At 52.1% G+C, this 19,679-nt stretch overlaps 1 protein-coding gene across 2 annotated transcripts; it reads right to left on the bottom strand.

Annotated features, from left to right (window-relative positions):
• Window positions 1–1,369: 1,369 nt before the first annotated feature.
• On the bottom strand, window positions 1,370–8,209 carry INO80B (INO80 complex subunit B). Of its 2 annotated transcripts, none has more exons than XM_077478268.1 (5): window positions 8,058–8,209; window positions 4,905–5,109; window positions 4,178–4,290; window positions 3,074–3,234; window positions 1,370–2,211 (listed from the first exon to the last, which is right to left on the bottom strand). In XM_077478268.1, exons 1-5 carry the CDS (start codon window positions 8,068–8,070, stop codon window positions 1,717–1,719), a joined length of 987 nt encoding a protein of 328 aa, XP_077334394.1. In that variant the 5' UTR covers window positions 8,071–8,209; the 3' UTR covers window positions 1,370–1,716. The 2 variants fall into 2 exon arrangements, with proteins under 2 accessions (XP_077334394.1, XP_077334395.1); XM_077478269.1 differs by having other exon boundaries at window positions 3,074–3,198.
• Window positions 8,210–19,679: the final 11,470 nt, after the last annotated feature.

Here is a 19,679-nt window from a genome sequence, read left to right as displayed (position 1 = left end):
GAGGACCCCCCCACCCCCCGATTTGGCTAAGATCCGGGCAGTACGGGATTGTTCCCATTCCCAAAAGAAAGAACTGCACTCCTTTCTGGCACTAGTAGGGTACTACCCGTGTTTTATCACAAAATTTGCTCAGACTGCAGCCCCTCTTACATTGTTCTCTTGCCAACAGTCCATTCATCAAAAAGGTAAATCTTCTCCTTCCATTCAGTCCACCTGGCAAGCTGCTCAGAAAGAAGCTATTGAAACCTTAATTTCATCATATCCTGCACCAGAACACCCCCCCCCCCCCCCATATACTCCTTATATCCTCCCCTCCCGTCATATCCTTTCACCACCCCATCATGTTTAAAGCTGAAACACTTACCGGCCATGTATTAGAAGGACCCTGGTGGAGTTGTATTGGGTCAGTTATTAGGACCCTGGTGGAGTTATATTGGGTCAGTCTTCGATTGGAAGGACCCTGGAGGACTAGTATTGGATCAGTTATCAGAAGAACCCTGGCGAAGTTGTACTGGATCAGTCATCATGTATTGGAAGGAGCCCGGTGGACTAGCATTGGGTCAGTCATGTATTGGAAGGACCCCGGTGGACTAGCATTGGGTCAGTCATTAGAAGGACCCCGGTGGACTAGCATTGGGTCAGTCATTAGAAGGACCCCGGTGGACTAGCATTGGGTCAGTCATTAGAAGGACCCCGGTGGACTAGCATTGGGTCAGTCATGTATTGGAAGGACCCCGGTGGACTAGCATTGGGTCAGTCATGTATTGGAAGGACCCCGGTGGACTAGCATTGGGTCAGTCATGTATTGGAAGGACCCCGGTGGACTAGCATTGGGTCAGTCATGTATTGGAAGGACCCCGGTGGACTAGCATTGGGTCAGTCATGTATTGGAAGGACCCCGGTGGACGAGCATTGGGTCAGTCATGTATTGGAAGGACCCCGGTGGACTAGCATTGGGTCAGTCATGTATTGGAAGGACCCCGGTGGACTAGCATTGGGTCAGTCATGTATTGGAAGGACCCCGGTGGACTAGCATTGGGTCAGTCATGTATTGGAAGGACCCCGGTGGACTAGCATTGGGTCAGTCATTGGAAGGACCCCGGTGGACTAGCATTGGGTCAGTCATTGGAAGGACCCCGGTGGACTAGCATTGGGTCAGTCATTGGAAGGACCCCGGTGGACTAGCATTGGGTCAGTCATGTATTAGAAGGACCTTGAAGTTAACAGATACCTAGAGGGCAGGGCCTTGGCACCCTGAGATCACAGGAAGTGGGGTGTGACACCGGGCATCACGTAACCCAGAGGAGGGGCACTGTATTGGGGATGACAGCACCATAGATATGGGTAAAGTACTGCAGAACTCTCCATATTCAATCACTCTTCACACAATTCCTCTCTCCTGCAGAGAGGTACTTTAATTTCTATTTATCACAATACATTGCAGATTTCTATAAAAATAAAATTCTTTGTGCCCCACGCCGAGTGCCAGGAGGAAGCTGCTGCCGTCATGTGACCTGCGTTCTCCAATGACATTCCAGATACTGGCAACAGAAAAAAGGTGGATATCAGTTCAGACACTGTGCAGAACACTATATACAAAAGTCCTTGTGGCTCTCAGTCCCATCCCCCTCGCCAGGCCCCGGGACTCAGTCCCATCCACCCCCATGCCCCGGGACTCAGTCCCATCCACCCCCATGCCCCGGGACTCAGTCCATCTCAGGCCATGGTGTCCGGCGCCCCCTCCACCCCAACGCTCTGCAGGTTCTTGCGGTAACATTCTAGGCTGCACAGCGGGATTAGAGTCTTGGAACAGGCGTAGCGTTTAAGGTTGGTGCAGCCGTGGACTCCGCAGAGCTGTGGTGCCGGCAGAGCGGGGCGCGGCTCTGCAGGGGTTGGGTAGGGCACTCCCACCGGATAGGACAAGGTGATACCGTGTGCGGTGTGCTGGTAGCGGACGGTGGGGCAGGGCGGCTGGCGTCCACGTCTCCCTTGGTTGGGTTTGGCACCCCGTGATTTGGAGGTTTTGGTCAGTCTCTCGATGGTCTGCTTCTTGCTCTCCTCTGCCTTCTTAGCAGCCTGCAGCCGTCTTTTCCGGGCCTTCTCCTCCCTCTTCACCAACATCTCCTGGGACAGTTCAGGCAGGGGACGGGTGTATACAGCGGGAGGGTACAGAGGCATGGGCGGGGTCTGCTGCTTTTGTAGGAGGGCTTTCTGTAGAGAAAATAAAAAAAAGAGGGTTATTCATCTGACCGCACCCAGAACCATAAACTTCATAGACTGGAGGCCTGCAGAACTAGGACAGCAGTCTGATAGGGCTATAGGGACCTAGAGAGGCACTGGGATGGGTCTGCCCCTCAGGGGACCGGGAGGGGGAAGGGTCTGCCCCTCAGGGGACCGGGAGGGGGAAGGGTCTGCCCCTCAGGGGACCGGGAGGGGGAAGGGTCTGCCCCTCAGGGGACCGGGAGGGGGAAGGGTCTGCCCCTCAGGGGACCGGGAGGGGGAAGGGTCTGCCCCTCAGGGGACCGGGAGGGGGATGGGACGAGTCTGCCCCTCAGGGGACCGGGAGGGGGATGGGACGAGTCTGCCCCTCAGGGGACCGGGAGGGGGATGGGACGAGTCTGCCCCTCAGGGGACCGGGAGGGGGATGGGACGAGTCTGCCCCTCAGGGGACCGGGAGGGGGATGGGACGAGTCTGCCCCTCAGGGGACCGGGAGGGGGATGGGACGAGTCTGCCCCTCAGGGGACCGGGAGGGGGATGGGACGAGTCTGCCCCTCAGGGGACCGGGAGGGGGATGGGACGAGTCTGCCCCTCAGGGGACCGGGAGGGGGATGGGACGAGTCTGCCCCTCAGGGGACGTTATGATGGGTCAAGTTGAGATGGGTCTGCCCCTCAGGGGATGGGACGAGTTGGGATGGGTCTGCCCCTCAGGGGACGGGGGGGGGATGGGACGAGTTGAGATGGGTCTGTCCCTCAGGGGACGAGTTGGGATGGGTCTGCCCCTCAGGGGATGTTATGATGGGATGGGTCTGCCCCTCAGCGGACGTTTTTGAAGAGATAGGCCCGCCCCCTCACCTGACGAGCGGTCAGCAGCGTCTCATCGATGTCCCGTTTCAGGTCTCCATTCACATCCAGCTCTCCTCTCTCCAGCGCGTCCAACCAGCGTTTCTCCTCATCCTGCTCTGTCTCCCGAGGTCCCACTGAGGAAGGTAGAGGGTCCAGATTACTGTCCTCATCTGTAGGGAGGATCCAGAATACGGTCACAGACCAGGCACTCTACCTGAGCGCACACACTGTAATCTGTCACGGTGGCGGTGAGGAGTTCCTGGGAACTTACAACCTTCAGCCCATTCCCTCAGTCAGTTATGGTGAGGATGATGAGTGATGTGCCAACCACCACATTTCAGCAACCAAACCCACCAGGAGCCGTCACTGGAGGGTAGAATGGCCTCGGCGGAGTATGCATTAGGATGAAAGTACCCCCCATACAGTGGCAGAGCTCAGCAATGTAGCCCCCCCCCCCCCCCATACAGTGGCAGAGCTCAGCAATGTAGCCCCCCCCCCCCATACAGTGGCAGAGCTCAGCAATGTAGGCCCCCCATGCAGTGGCAGAGCTCAGCAATGTAGGCCCCCCATGCAGTGGCAGAGCTCAGCAATGTAGGCCCCCCATGCAGTGCAAGGGGGCGGAGCTCAGCAATGTAGGCCCCCCATGCAGTGGAGGGGGCGGAGCTCAGCAATGTAGGCCCCCCCATGCAGTGGAGGGGGCGGAGCTCAGCAATGTAGGCCCCCCCATGCAGTGGAGGGGGCGGAGCTCAGCAATGTAGGCCCCCCCATGCAGTGGAGGGGGCGGAGCTCAGCAATGTAGGCCCCATGCAGTGGAGGGGGCGGAGCTCAGCAATGTAGGCCCCATGCAGTGGAGGGGGCGGAGCTCAGCAATGTAGGCCCCATGCAGTGGAGGGGGCGGAGCTCAGCAATGTAGGCCCCATGCAGTGGAGGGGGCGGAGCTCAGCAATGTAGGCCCCATGCAGTGGAAGGGGGCGGAGCTCAGCAATGTAGGGCCCCCATGCAGTGGAAGGGGGCGGAGCTCAGCAATGTAGGCCCCCATGCAGTGGAAGGGGGTGGAGCCTAGCCCACCCAATACTGACATATAAAGCTCTAGGAGGATCAGCGAGCTCTCACCCAGCCAGGCTCGGTACTGCTCAATAGGGACTCCTTCCATCGGCTCCTCATCCTCGTCCACCACCGTGAGTGGAGACTGCGGCACCTCTGGGACCACCGTGAATGTAGGGACACTGCAGAGAGAGAGAGGGGGGGGGGGGGCACATGTGATGTCAGTGCAGGCAGAATTCAGGAACCAGTCAGTTCAATCTCTTCTATTCATATACAGAGACATGTGAAAGGAAAAAAACATATCAGCAGAGAAAACCCGCACAGCATGCTGGAGTCACAAGCAGATCTCTGACTTCCCAATAAGTCAAACCTGACCCCGCCCCCTTCCTCCCTGGACATGAAAATGGTCAGTGTCTCCGCCCCCCGTACAGGAGGAGAGCGCCGCTGCATGAGATCCCAACATCGCCCCGCCCACACGTCCCCATCAACCCAATCCCAGAAGGGTCCCTGTTCACTCAGAACATCGGGGGAAAGAAGGGAGAGAAAGGAAGCAAAGAGGGGAAAGAGGGGAAAGAGGGGAAAGAGGGGAAAGAAGGGAGAGAAAGGAAGCAAAGAGGGGAGAGAAAGGAAGCAAAGAGGGGAGAGAAAGGAAGCAAAGAGGGGAGAGAAGAGGGGAGAGAAGAGGGGAGAGAAGAGGGGAGAGAAGAGGGGAGAGAAGAGGGGAGAGAAGAGGGGAGAGAAGAGGGGAGAGAAGAGGGAGAGAAGAGGGGAGAGAAGAGGGGGGGGGTCGACTCACTTCTTGGTCCCCAACACTTGACCTCCCAGTTTAATCTTCAGTTTCAGTTGTGGTTTGTGCTGAGATTTGTGGGAGGAGTCAGGATGGTGATGGAGGGAGTAACCTGAGGTCCCGCCCACTTCCTGGTGATGCTTCTTCTTATGTTTTTTGTGTTTTTTATGTTTCTTCTTATGAGCTCCGTGTGAGGGGGCGTCACCATCATCACCTGGGAGGAGGGGAGAAAGTCAGGTGACCACACATCATACAATCTGATTATATAATCTACAGACAGTGACCCACCCCCCCCCCCCACCCTTTATATATAATATATACACATTGTGCACCCCTAAGTGAAAATCTCCAAATTGGGCCCAATTAGCCATTTTCCCTCCCCCCGGTGTCATGTGACTCGTTAGTGTTATAAGGTCTCAGGTGTGAATGGGGAGCAGGTGTGTTAAATTCGGTGTTATCGCTCTCACTCTCTCATACTGGTCACTGGAAGTCCAACATGGCACCTCATGGCAAAGAACTCTCTGAGGATCTGAAGATAAGAATTGTTGCTCTACATAAAGATGGCCTAGGCTATAAGAAGATTGCCGAGACCCTGAAACTGATCTGCAGCACGGTGGCCAAGACCATACAGCGGTATAACAGGACAGGTTCCCCTCAGAACAGGCCTCGCCATGGTCCACCAAAGAATTTGAGGTCACGTGATCAGCGTCATATCCAGAGGTTGTCTTTGGGAAATAGATGTATGAGTGCTGCCAGCATTGCTGCAGAGGTTGTAGGGGTGGGGGGTCAGCCTGTCAGTAGTGATGGACGAACTTCCGACGGGACGTTTCGCGAACGCGGACCACGAACGCGGCCGATAGTTCGCGAACCGTAACGTTCATGGCGGGCCCCATTGACTTCAATGGGAGGCGAACTTTGCAAACCTACAGGTCAAATTTGCAGCCACAAAATAATAGCTGTGCAAACATAGTCCCACCACATGGCCAATGACATAACACATATATGAGGTGAATTTGGGATCGACAACTACAAGCATTCTTTTTTTATATGGGAAATTGTTGTGACAATTCAGGACTATGGAGCTAATGAAGGCAATGGAGGAGAGGGAAGGTCAGGGACCAGGGTAGGCAAAGAAGAGGGTGCAGGAGATGATCACCAGCAGCGTGACATACAGCAATGACACCTGCACCGTGATAGAGAGCACTGACACCAGCACCGTAAGCAGCCCCAGGAGGATGTCAGCACAGCACAGGGATGGTGGGAGCCCCTCATAATAAGCAGCCCCAGGAGGATGTCAGCACAGCACAGGGATGGTGGGAGCCCCTCATAATATGCACAGCCCCAGGAGGAAGTCAGCACAGCACATGGATGGTGGGAGCCCCTCATAATAAGCAGCCCCAGTAGAAATATGACACCGCTCAACCTCTTCAAAGAGGAGGGTAGGGGCATATAGTACGGTGTGCTTTTTTTGGACAAGGAAGTGAGCCAAATGAAGAAAGAAGGTCTGTGTGCTTGTTTAAAAAAATTGTTTATAGACATATACATGTGTGTGAGTGATTAGCAGACTGTACGTCAGTCCCTATACTGATGAAGGACTGCTGCAGTATAGGGCAGCGGTCAGCAGTAGTGCACCTCAACCCTATCTATTGTGGACCTATACCAGTCCTTATAGAATAGCAGACTGTACCTCACTCAACCCTATGTACTATAGCACCCTACACCAGGTTATTACCAGTCCTTATAAGGACCTTTGTGGAACAAGTAGGTTGTGAATGATTAGCAGACTGCAGCAGAAGGGCAGCAGTCAAGTATAATATTCTTTCTATATTTGGAAGAAAGAATATTATACGTGTACAAGCCTATTACCATACCACTGATACCAGTCCTGAAAAGAACCTTTGTGGACCTAATATAGTAACAGCTACTGATTAAACTGACCCTCACTGCCTCACACACAGCTTCCTGCCTGTCCCTATATAAACTGACAAAAAAGAGGCTGCTGGAACAATAACTGGAATAGCACTTTTGTGGACCTGATAGTAACAGCTAATGATTAAACTGACTGTCCCTGCAGCACACACCGTCCTGTCCCTTTCTCTAAACTGAAAAAAAAGACACTCAGGCTGCTGCAACAATTAGTAGCACAGCAAACCTATATACACCTAACACCTATACCAGTCCTGAAAAGAACTTGTGTACCAAATAGCTAGTGGTTTATCTGTCCCTGCTCCACACAGCAACCTCTCCCTATAGTGACAGAAGAAAGAATGTAAAATGGCCGCCGGATCGGGTGTATTTATAAGGTAGGGGGAATGTCCAAGTGTCCATGTGCTGTAATGTCTCAATTGGCTGTCCTGTACCCCATGATGGATGTGTCATCATAGGTCAAAGTTCTTTTACACAGTAAACACGGAAGTCCGCCGGGCAAACGGCGCCAATAGTCCGCCGAACGGGTAAATCACGAACAGCCGAAATTCGCCGCAAAACAACCACCGGGCGACCATTCAGCCATCACTACCTGTCAGTACTCAGACCATACGCTGCACACTGCATCAAATTGGTCTGCATGGCTGTCATCCCAGAAGGAAGCCTCTTCTAAAGATGATGCACAAGAAAGACCACAAACAGTTTTCTGAAGACAAGCAGACTAAGGAGATGGATTACTGGAACCATGTCCTGTGCTCTGATGAGACCAAGATAAACATATTTGGTGTCAGATGGTGACAAGCATGTCTCCAGACCTAAACCCTATTGGTCATCTGTGGGACATCCTCAGACGGAAGGTGGAGGAGGGGAAGGTCTCCAACATCCACCAGCTCTGTGATGTCATCATGGGGGAGGGGAAGAGGACTCCAGTGGTGACCTGTGAAGCTCTGCTGACCTCCATGCCCAAGAGGGTGAAGGCAGTGCTGGAAAATAATGGCGGCCACACAAAATATGGACATTTTCACTTAGGGGTGTACTGACTTTTGTGAGATACTGTGTGTGATTATATATATACACACACACACACACACACACACACACACACATATACACACACAGTGACCCCCCCCCCCTATATAAATATACATACAGTGATAGTATATATTATATATAAATAGTATATACAGACAGTGATAGTATATGCAGACAGTGATAGTATATATAAATAGTATATACCTGGCTCCTCCATGTCTCCGGTGCACCCAGTCTCCAGCACAGGAAGCTCGGCTCACACACGGAACCTCTCCGCCGGGGAACCGTTTCCGGGAGGAGTGTTTTCCCCGTTGCACCGCCGCCATCTTGGTAAAGGCTTCTCTGCGCCTTCCCCGCTGGGTGTAAAAGACTATCCAGACTCCGCCTTTGACACTCATTGGTTGCCGTATTTCTTGTTGCTCGGCCCAAGGGCGGGGTTTGGCACGCGCGCCGGTGTTCTGGCATATAGTGTCCTGCCATCGGATACTGGCCGCCCCGTACTACGCATGCGCAGTACACAGCGCACACTAGTAACCGATGGGGGACACTATATGATAGGACACCGGGAGGGAGTGTCCTTGAGGGCGGGAATTGATGGGAGAGGGGGCGGGGGGTAGAGGGTTGGAGGCGGGAATTGAGAGGTGAGGGGGCGGGTCTGAGGTAACTGGAGGTCGGTGGGCGGAGTATAGATCAGAGCTGGGATCTCTGTGCAGGAAATGCTCTGTGCCTGGCTGACCCATTATAATATGAGTGTTGTGCCAAAAAGAGCTTCCATTGGTGTCCCATAGGAGGTCATGTGATCAGTGCCATCCCATAGGGGGTCACATGTGATGAGTGGTATCCCATAGGAGGTCATGTGATGAGTGGTATTCCATAGGGGTCACCATGGGGTCATGTGATCAGTGGTATCCCATAGGGGTCACCATGGGGTCATGTGATCAGTGGTATCCCATAGGGGGGTCACTGTGTGGTCAGGTGATCAGTGGTATCCCATTGGGGGGGGGTCACCATGGGGGTCATGTGATCAGTGGTGTCCCATAGGGGGGTCACCATGGGGTCATGTGATCAGTGGTGTCTCATAGGAGGACCACCATAGGGTCATGTGAAGAGTGGTCACCATAGGGGTCACATGTGATGAGTGGTATCCCATAGGGGGGTCACTGTGTGGTCATGTGATGAGTGGTATCCCATTGGGGGGTCACCATGGGGGTCATGTGATGAGTGGTATCCCATAGGAGGTCACCATGGGGTCATGTGATGAGTGGTATCCCATAGGAGGTCACCATGGGGTCATGTGATGAGTGGTATCCCATAGGAGGTCACCATGGGGTCATGTGATCAGTGGTATTCCATAGGAGGTCATGTGATGAGTGGTATTCCATAGGGGTCACCATGGGGTCATGTGATGAGTGGTATTCCATAGGGGTCACCATGGGGTCATGTGATGAGTGGTATCCCATAGGAGGTCACCATGGGGTCGTGTGATGAGTGGTATCCCATAGGAGGTCACCATGGGGTCATGTGATCAGTGGTATTCCATAGGAGGTCATGTGATGAGTGGTATTCCATAGGGGTCACCATGGGGTCATGTGATGAGTGGTATTCCATAGGGGTCACCATGGGGTCATGTGATGAGTGGTATCCCATAGGAGGTCACCATGGGGTCATGTGATCAGTGGTATTCCATAGGAGGTCATGTGATGAGTGGTATTCCATAGGGGTCACCATGGGGTCATGTGATGAGTGGTATTCCATAGGGGTCACCATGGGGTCATGTGATGAGTGGTATTCCATAGGAGGTCATGTGATGAGTGGTATCCCATAGGGGTCACCATGGGGTCATGTGATGAGTGGTATTCCATAGGAGGTCACCATGGGGTCATGTGATCAGTGGTATCCCATAGGGGTCACCATGGGGTCATGTGATGAGTGGTATCCCATAGGAGGTCACCATGGGGTCATGTCATGAGTGGTATCCCATAGGAGGTCACCATGGGGTCATGTGATCAGTGGTATTCCATAGGAGGTCATGTGATGAGTGGTATTCCATAGGGGTCACCATGGGGTCATGTGATGAGTGGTATTCCATAGGGGTCACCATGGGGTCATGTGATGAGTGGTATCCCATAGGAGGTCACCATGGGGTCATGTGATCAGTGGTATTCCATAGGAGGTCATGTGATGAGTGGTATTCCATAGGGGTCACCATGGGGTCATGTGATGAGTGGTATTCCATAGGGGTCACCATGGGGTCATGTGATGAGTGGTATTCCATAGGAGGTCATGTGATGAGTGGTATCCCATAGGGGTCACCATGGGGTCATGTGATGAGTGGTATTCCATAGGAGGTCACCATGGGGTCATGTGATCAGTGGTATCCCATAGGGGTCACCATGGGGTCATGTGATGAGTGGTATCCCATAGGAGGTCACCATGGGGTCATGTCATGAGTGGTATCCCATAGGAGGTCACCATGGGGTCATGTGATGAGTGGTATTCCATAGGAGGTCATGTGATGAGTGGTATTCCATAGGGGTCACCATGGGGTCATGTGATGAGTGGTATTCCATAGGGTTCACCATGGGGTCATGTGATGAGTGGTGTCCCATAGGAGGTCATGTGATGAGTGGTATTCCATAGGGGTCACCATGGGGTCATGTGATGAGTGGTATTCCATAGGGGGGTCACTGTGTGGTCATGTGATCAGTGGTATCCCATTGGGGGGGTCACCATGGGGTCATGTGATCAGTGGTATCCCATAGGGGGGTCACTGTGTGGTCAGGTGATCAGTGGTATCCCATTGGGGGGTCACCATGGGGTCATGTGATGAGTGGTATTCCATAGGGGGGTCACTGTGTGGTCAGGTGATCAGTGGTATCCCATTGGGGGGTCACCATGGGGGTCATGTGATCAGTGGTGTCCCATAGGGGGTTCACCATGTGGTCATGTGATCAGTGGTATCCCATAGGGGGGTCACCATGGGGTCATATGATCAGTGGTATTCCATAGGGGGGTCACCATGGGGTCATGTGATCAGTGGTGTCTCATAGGAGGATCACCATAGGGTCATGTGATGAGTGGTCACCATAGGGGTCATGTGATGAGTGGTATCCCATAGGGGGGCCACCATGGGGGTCATGTGATGAGTGGTATTCCATAGGAGGTCACCATGGGGTCATGTGATCAGTGGTGTCCCATAGGGGGGTCACCATAGGGGTCACGTGATGAGTGGTATTCCATAGGAGGTCACCATGGGGTCATGTGATGAGTGGTATCCCATAGGGGGGTCACCATAGGGTCATGTGATGAGTGTTATCCCATAGGGGGGTCACCATAGGGTCATGTGATGAGTGTTATCCCATAGGGGGGTCACCATAGGGGTCACGTGATGAGTGGTATTCCATAGGAGGTCACCATGGGGTCATGTGATGAGTGGTATCCCATAGGGGGGTCACCATAGGGTCATGTGATGAGTGTTATCCCATAGGGGGGTCACCATAGGGTCATGTGATGAGTGTTATCCCATAGGGGGGTCACCATAGGGGTCACGTGATGAGTGGTATTCCATAGGAGGTCACCATGGGGTCATGTGATGAGTGGTATCCCATAGGGGGGTCACCATAGGGTCATGTGATGAGTGTTATTCCATAGGAGGTCACCATGGGGGTCATGTAATGAGTGGTATCCCATAGGGGGGGTCACATGTGATGAGTGGTATCCCATAGAGGGGTCACCATAGGGTCATGTGATGAGTGTTATTCCATAGGAGGATCACCATGGGGTCATGTGATGAGTGGTATCCCATAGGGGGGTCACATGTGATGAGTGGTATCCCATAGAGGGGTCACCATAGGGTCATGTGATGAGTGTTATTCCATAGGGGGGTCACCATAGGGGTCATGTGATCAGTGGTGTCCCATAGGTGGATCACCATGGGGTCATGTGATGAGTGGTATTCCATAGGAGGTCACCATAGGGGTCATGTGATCAGTGGTGTCCCATAGGTGGATCACCATGGGGTCATGTGATGAGTGGTATCCCATAGGAGGTCACCATGGGGTCATGTGATGAGTGGTATCCCATAGGAGGTCACCATGGGGTCATGTGATCAGTGGTGTCCCATAGGAGGTCACCATGGGGTCATGTGATGAGTGTTATCCCATAGGGGGGTCACCATAGGGGTCATGTGATGAGTGGTATTCCATAGGAGGTCACCATGGGGGTCATGTAATGAGTGGTATCCCATAGGGGGGGTCACATGTGATGAGTGGTATCCCATAGAGGGGTCACCATAGGGTCATGTGATGAGTGTTATTCCATAGGAGGATCACCATGGGGTCATGTGATGAGTGGTATCCCATAGGGGGGTCACATATGATGAGTGGTATCCCATAGAGGGGTCACCATAGGGTCATGTGATGAGTGTTATTCCATAGGGGGGTCACCATAGGGGTCATGTGATCAGTGGTGTCCCATAGGTGGATCACCATGGGGTCATGTGATGAGTGGTATTCCATAGGAGGTCACCATAGGGGTCATGTGATCAGTGGTGTCCCATAGGTGGATCACCATGGGGTCATGTGATGAGTGGTATTCCATAGGAGGTCACCATAGGGGTCATGTGATCAGTGGTGTCCCATAGGTGGATCACCATGGGGTCATGTGATGAGTGGTATCCCATAGGAGGTCACCATGGGGTCATGTGATGAGTGGTATCCCATAGGAGGTCACCATGGGGTCATGTGATCAGTGGTGTCCCATAGGAGGTCACCATGGGGTCATGTGATGAGTGTTATCCCATAGGGGGGTCACCATAAGGGTCATGTGATGAGTGGTATTCCATAGGAGGTCACCATGGGGTCATGTGATGAGTGGTATCCCATAGGGGGGTAACCATGGGGGTCATGTGATGAGTGGTATCCCATAGGGGGGTAACCATGGGGGTCATGTGATGAGTGGTATCCCATAGGAGGATCACCATGGGGTCATGTGATGAGTGGTATCCCATAGGAGGATCACCATGGGGTTATGTGATGAGTGGTATCCCATAGGGGGGTCACAATGGGGTCATGTGATGAGTGGTATCCCATAGGAGGATCACCATGGGGTCATGTGATGAGTGGTATCCCATAGGAGGATCACCATGGGGTCATGTGATGAGTGGTATCCCATAGGAGGATCACCATGGGGTCATGTGATGAGTGGTATCCCATAGGGGGGTCACAGTGGGGTCATGTGATGAGTGGTATCCCATAGGAGGATCACCATGGGGTCATGTGATGAGTGGTATCCCATAGGAGGATCACCATGGGGTCATGTGATGAGTGGTATCCCATAGGAGGATCACCATGGGGTCATGTGATGAGTGGTATCCCATAGGGGGGTCACAGTGGGGTCATGTGATGAGTGGTATCCCATAGGAGGATCACCATGGGGTCATGTGATGAGTGGTATCCCATAGGAGGATCACCATGGGGTCATGTGATGAGTGGTATCCCATAGGGGGGTCACAGTGGGGTCATGTGATGAGTGGTATCCCATAGGGGGGTCACAGTGGGGTCATGTGATGAGTGGTATCCCATAGGAGGATCACCATGGGGTCATGTGATGAGTGGTATCCCATAGGAGGATCACCATGGGGTCATGTGATGAGTGGTATCCCATAGGAGGATCACCATGGGGTCATGTGATCAGTGGTATCCCATAGGGAGGTCACCATGGGGTCATGTGATGAGTGGTATCCCATAGGAGGATCACCATGGGGTCATGTGATGAGTGGTATCCCATAGGGGGGTCACAGTGGGGTCATGTGATGAGTGGTATCCCATAGGAGGATCACCATGGGGTCATGTGATGAGTGGTATCCCATAGGAGGATCACCATGGGGTCATGTGATGAGTGGTATCCCATAGGAGGATCACCATGGGGTCATGTGATCAGTGGTATCCCATAGGGAGGTCACCATGGGGTCATGTGATGAGTGGTATCCCATAGGAGGATCACCATGGGGTCATGTGATGAGTGGTATCCCATAAGGGGGTCACAATGGGGTCATGTGATCAGTGGTGGCCCATAGGGGGGTCACAATGGGGTCATGTGATCAGTGGTGGCCCATAGGATTTTCTACCCCGCACTCTGAAGGGTTCTCTGCACAGTGCTGAGTGGTGTGTCACTCTCTATAATTACATTGTATGATCCCCTCAACCTTCATCTTCCAGCTATATGTGAACCATTATCCCCTTAGACTTCAACCCAACCCTTATTACCAAGCCGGAACCCTGCCTGCATCTGAGAGTTCCTAACAAGAACCTGTAATGCGAGGAATATAGAGGCTTCCATTGATGATACCATGATGTGTGGGCTCAGTGGCAGTGATCGGATCTGGATTGTACCATGATGTGTGGGCTCAGTGGCAGTGATCGGATCTGGATTGTACCATGATGTGTGGGCTCAGTGGCAGTGATCGGATCTGGATTGTACCATGATGTGTGGGCTCAGTGGCAGTGATCGGATCTGGATTGTACCATGATGTGTGGGCTCAGTGGCAGTGATCGGATCTGGATTGTACCATGATGTGTGGGCTCAGTGGCACTGATCGGATCCTGATTCTACCATGATGTGTGGACTCGGTGGCAGTGATCAGACCTGGATTGTACCATGATGTGTGGACTCGGTGGCAGTGATCAGACCTGGATTGTACCATGATGTGTGGGCTCAGTGGCAGTGATCAGACCTGGATTGTACCATGATGTGTGGGCTCAGTGGCAGTAATCAGACCTGGATTGTACCATGATGTGTGGGCTCGGTGGCACTGATCAGACTTGGAATGTACTATGATGGGTGGACTTGGTGTCATCGATCTGACCTCGATTGTACCATGATGTGTGGGCTCAGTGGCACTGATCGGATCTGGATTGTACCATGATGTGTGGGCTCAGTGGCACTGATCGGATCTGGATTGTACCATGATGTGTGGGCTCAGTGGCACTGATCGGATCTGGATTGTACCATGATGTGTGGGCTCGGTGGCAGTGATCAGACCTGGATTGTACCATGATGTGTGGACTCGGTGGCAGTGATCAGACCTGGATTGTACCATGATGTGTGGACTCGGTGGCAGTGATCAGACCTGGATTGTACCATGATGTGTGGGCTCAGTGGCACTGATCAGACCTGGATTGTACCATGATGTGTGGACTCGGTGGCAGTGATCAGACCTGGATTGTACCATGATGTGTGGGCTCGGTGGCACTGATCAGACCTGGATTGTACCATGATGTGTGGGCTCGGTGGCAGTGATCAGACCTGGATTGTACCATGATGTGTGGGATCGGTGGCAGTGATCAGACCTGGATTGTACCATGATGTGTGGGCTCGGTGGCAGTGATCAGACCTGGATTGTACCATGATGTGTGGGCTCGGTGGCACTGATCAGACCTGGATTGTACCATGATGTGTGGGCTCGGTGGCAGTGATCAGACCTGGATTGTACCATGATGTGTGGGCTCGGTGGCACTGATCAGAACTGGATTGTACCATGATGTGTGGACTCGGTGGCAGTGATCAGACCTGGATTGTACCATGATGTGTGGACTCGGTGGCAGTGATCAGACCTGGATTGTACCATGATGTGTGGGCTCGGTGGCACTGATCAGACCTGGATTGTACCATGATGTGAGGGCTCGGTGGCAGTGATCGGACCTGGATTGTACAATGATGGATGGGCTCGGTGGCACTGATCAGACCTGGATTGTACCATGATGTGTGGGCTCGGTGGCAGTGATCAGACCTGGATTGTACCATGATGTGTGGACTCGGTGGCAGTGATCAGACCTGGATTGTACCATGATGTGTGGACTCGGTGGCAGTGATCAGACCTGGATTGTACCATGATGTGTGGACTCGGTGGCAGTGATCAGACCTGGATTGTACCATGATGTGTGGACTCGGTGGCAGTGATCAGACCTGGATTGTACCATGATGTGTGGGCTCGGTGGCAGTGATCAGACCTGGATTGTACCATAATGTGTGGGCTCGGTGGCAGTGATCGGACCTGGATTGTACAATGATGGATAGGCTCGGTGGCACTGATCAGACCTGGATTGTACCATGATGTGTGGGCTCGGTGGCAGTGATCAGACCTGGATTGTACCATGATGTGTGGACTCGGTGGCAGTGATCAGACCTGGATTGTACCATGATGTGTGGACTCGGTGGCAGTGATCAGACCTGGATTGTACCATAATGTGTGGGCTCGGTGGCACTGATCAGACCTGGATTGTACCATGATGTGTGGGCTCGGTGGCAGTGATCAGACCTGGATTGTACCATAATGTGTGGGATCGGTGGCAGTGATCAGACCTGGATTGTACCATGATGTGTGGGCTCGGTGGCACTGATCAGACCTGGATTGTACCATGATGTGTGGGCTCGGTGGCAGTGATCAGACCTGGATTGTACCATAATGTGTGGGATCGGTGGCACTGATCAGACCTGGATTGTACCATAATGTGTGGGATCGGTGGCACTGATCAGACCTGGATTGTACCATGATGCGTGGGCTCGGCAGTGATCAGACCTGGATTGTACCATGATGTGTGGGCTCGGCAGTGATCAGACCTGGATTGTACCATGATGTGTGGGCTCTGACATGAATCGGACCCTGGATTGCACCATGATGAGTAGACTTGGTGGCACTGATCGGACCTGGATTGTACCATGATTGGTAGACTTGTGAAATTGATCAGATCTGGATTGTACCATGATGTGTGAGCTCAGTGGCATTGATTGGAACACAGATTATACCATGCTGGGTGGGCTCAGTGACATTAATTGGACCCTGGATTGTACCATGATGGGTGGGCTTGGTGGCATTGATCTGACCTGGATTGCGCCATGTTGGGTGGACTCAGAGGCATTGATCAAATCTGGATTGTACCATCATTAGTGGACTCTGACATGAATCGGACCCTGGATTGCACCATGATGAGTAGACTCGGTGGCATTGATCGGACCTGGATTGTACCATGATTGGTAGACTTGTGAAATTGATCAGATCTGGTTTGTACCATGATGTGTGAGCTCAGTGGCATTGATTGGAACACAGATTATACCATGCTGGGTGGGCTCAGTGACATTAATCAGACCCTGGATTGTACCATGATGGATGGACTTGGTGGCACTGATCTGACCTGGATTGTACCATGATGGGTGGACTCATGGCATTGTTCTGACTTGGATTGTACCACGATGGGTAGACTCGGTGGCATTGATAGGACCTGGATTGTACCTTGATTAGTGGACTCTGCGACATGAATTCGAAACTGGATTGTACCATGATGCGTAGACTCAGTGGCATTGATCAGAGCAGGTTTGTACCATGATGTGTGGGCTCAGTGGCATTGATGGGACTCCTGATTCTACCATGATGTGTGAACTCAGTGACATTGATCAGACCTAGGTTATACCATGCTGGCTGGACTCTGTGGCATTGATCAGACCTGGATTGTACCATGATTAGTGGACTCGGTGGCACTGATCGGACCTGGATTGTACAATGATGGATGGGCTCGGTGGCATTGATCTGACCTGAATTGTACCATGATGGGTGGACTTGGTGGCATTGATTGGACCCCAGACTGTACAATGTTATGGCATTGCTCGGACCCCTGGATTATACCATGATGTGTTGGTTTGGTGGCATTGATTGAACCTGGATTGTACCATAATGGGTGGACTCTGTGATATTGATCAGACCTGGATGATACCATGATGTGTGGACTCTGTGACATTGATCCGACCTGGATTTTACCAAAATGAGTTGACTCCGTGGCATTGATCGTACATGGATTGTACCATAATGGGTTGGCTCAATGGCATTGATCAGACCTGGATTGTACCATAATGAGTGGACTCGGTAGCATTGATCAGACATGCTGGTAGGTTAATTAGACCCTGTCCAAAAAAATAATTGGCCATAATATGTATATGTCAATGTTGTAAGTGGGTCGGGACCCTACAGGTTAAAAGGACCGCGTAAAAAGCTGCAGATGGACACCGGTGGCAAGAAAAGCGCCCTGAGGCGCTTCAGTTCGCATAGGTAGCGCCATGATGGGTGGACTTGGTGGCATTGATCTGACCTGGATTGTACAGTGAGGTGTGGACTTGGTGGCATTGATTGAACCTGGATTGTACCATAATGGGTGGACTCTGTGACATTGATCAGACCTGAATGGTACCATGATGTGTGGACTCGTGGCATTGATCCGACCTGAACTGTACCATAATGGGTGGACTCTGTGACATTGATCAGACCTGGATTGTACCATGATGTGTGGACTCGTGGCATTGATCCGACCTGAACTGTACCATAATGGGTGGACTCAGTGATGTTGATTGGACATGGATTTCACCATAATGGGTTGGCTCGGTGAGATTGCTCAGACCTGGATTGTACCATAATGGATGGGTGGACTAGGTGACATTGATCGGACATGGATTGTACAATAATGGGTGGACTCGGTGGCTATGATCAGACCTGGATTTTACCACGAGTTGACTCCGTGGCATTGATCGGGCATGGATGGTACCATAATGGGTGGACTCAGTGGCATTGATCAGACCTGGATTTTACCATAATGGGTGGACTCCGTTGCATTGATCTGACCTGAATTGTACCAGAATGGGTTGACTCTGTGAGATTGATCAGTCATGGATGGTACCATAATGGGTGGACTCGGTGAGATTGATCGGACATGGTTTGCACCATAATGGTTTGACTGGGTTGCATTGATCAGACCTGGATTGTACCATAATGGGTAGACTCAGTTGCATTGATCAGTCATGGATTGTACCATAATAGGTGGACTTGGTGAGATTGATCAGACCTGGATTGTACCAGAATGGGAGGACTCGGTTGCATTGATCGGACATGGATTGTACCATAATGGGTGGAGTCGGTTGCATTGATTGGACATGGATTGCATTATAATGGGTAGACTCAGTTGCATTGATCAGACCTGAATTGTACCATAATGGGTGGAGTCGGTTGCACTGATCGGACATGGATTGTACCATAATGGGTGGACTCGGTTGCACTGATCGGACATGGATTGTACCATAATGGGTGGACTCGGTTGCACTGATCGGACATGGATTGTACCATAATGGGTGGAGTCGGTTGCACTGATTGGACATGGATTGTACCATAATGGGTGGAGTCGGTTGCACTGATTGGACATGAATTGTACCAGAATGGGTGGAGTCGGTTGCATTGATCAGACCTGGATTGTACCAGAATGGGAGGACTCGTTGCATTGATCGGACATGGATTGTACCATAATGGGTGTAGTCGGTTGCATTGATCGGACATGGATTGTACCATAATGGGTGGAGTCAGTTGCATTGATTGGACATGGATTGCACCATAATGGGTGGACTCGGTTGCATTGATCAGACCTGGATTGTACCATAATGGGTGGAGTCGGTTGCATTGTCAGACCTGGATTGTATCATAATGGGTGGAGTCAGTTGCACTGATCGGACATGGATTGTACCATAATGGGTGGAGTCGGTTGCATTGATCAGACCTGGATTGTACCAGAATGGGAGGACTCGTTGCATTGATCGGACATGGATTGTACCATAATGGGTGGAGTCAGTTGCATTGATTGGACATGGATTGCACCATAATGGGTGGACTCGGTTGCATTGATCAGACCTGGATTGTACCATAATGGGTGGAGTCAGTTGCACTGATCGGACATGGATTGTACCATAATGGGTGGACTCGGTTGCACTGATTGGACATGGATTGTACCATAATGG

This window comes from Lithobates pipiens, unplaced genomic scaffold (assembly GCF_037356315.1).
Source record: "Lithobates pipiens isolate NorthernLeopardFrog02 unplaced genomic scaffold, aLitPip1_a1.2 Scaffold_13, whole genome shotgun sequence".
NCBI classification, from domain to species: domain Eukaryota; kingdom Metazoa; phylum Chordata; class Amphibia; order Anura; family Ranidae; genus Lithobates; species Lithobates pipiens.
The sequence above is the reverse complement of the archived record's forward strand: the minus strand, read 5'-3'. Positions and strand labels throughout refer to the sequence as shown.

Excerpts from the sequence above, each read along its gene's own strand:
- INO80B (XM_077478268.1), bottom strand. Across the intron at positions 4,291-4,904 it reads CAAGTGTTGGGGACCAAGAA|TGTCCCTACATTCACGGTGG; the intron begins GTGAGTCGACCC and ends CTCTCTCTGCAG. Across the intron at positions 3,235-4,177 it reads GCAGTACCGAGCCTGGCTGG|ATGAGGACAGTAATCTGGAC; the intron begins GTGAGAGCTCGC and ends TCCTCCCTACAG.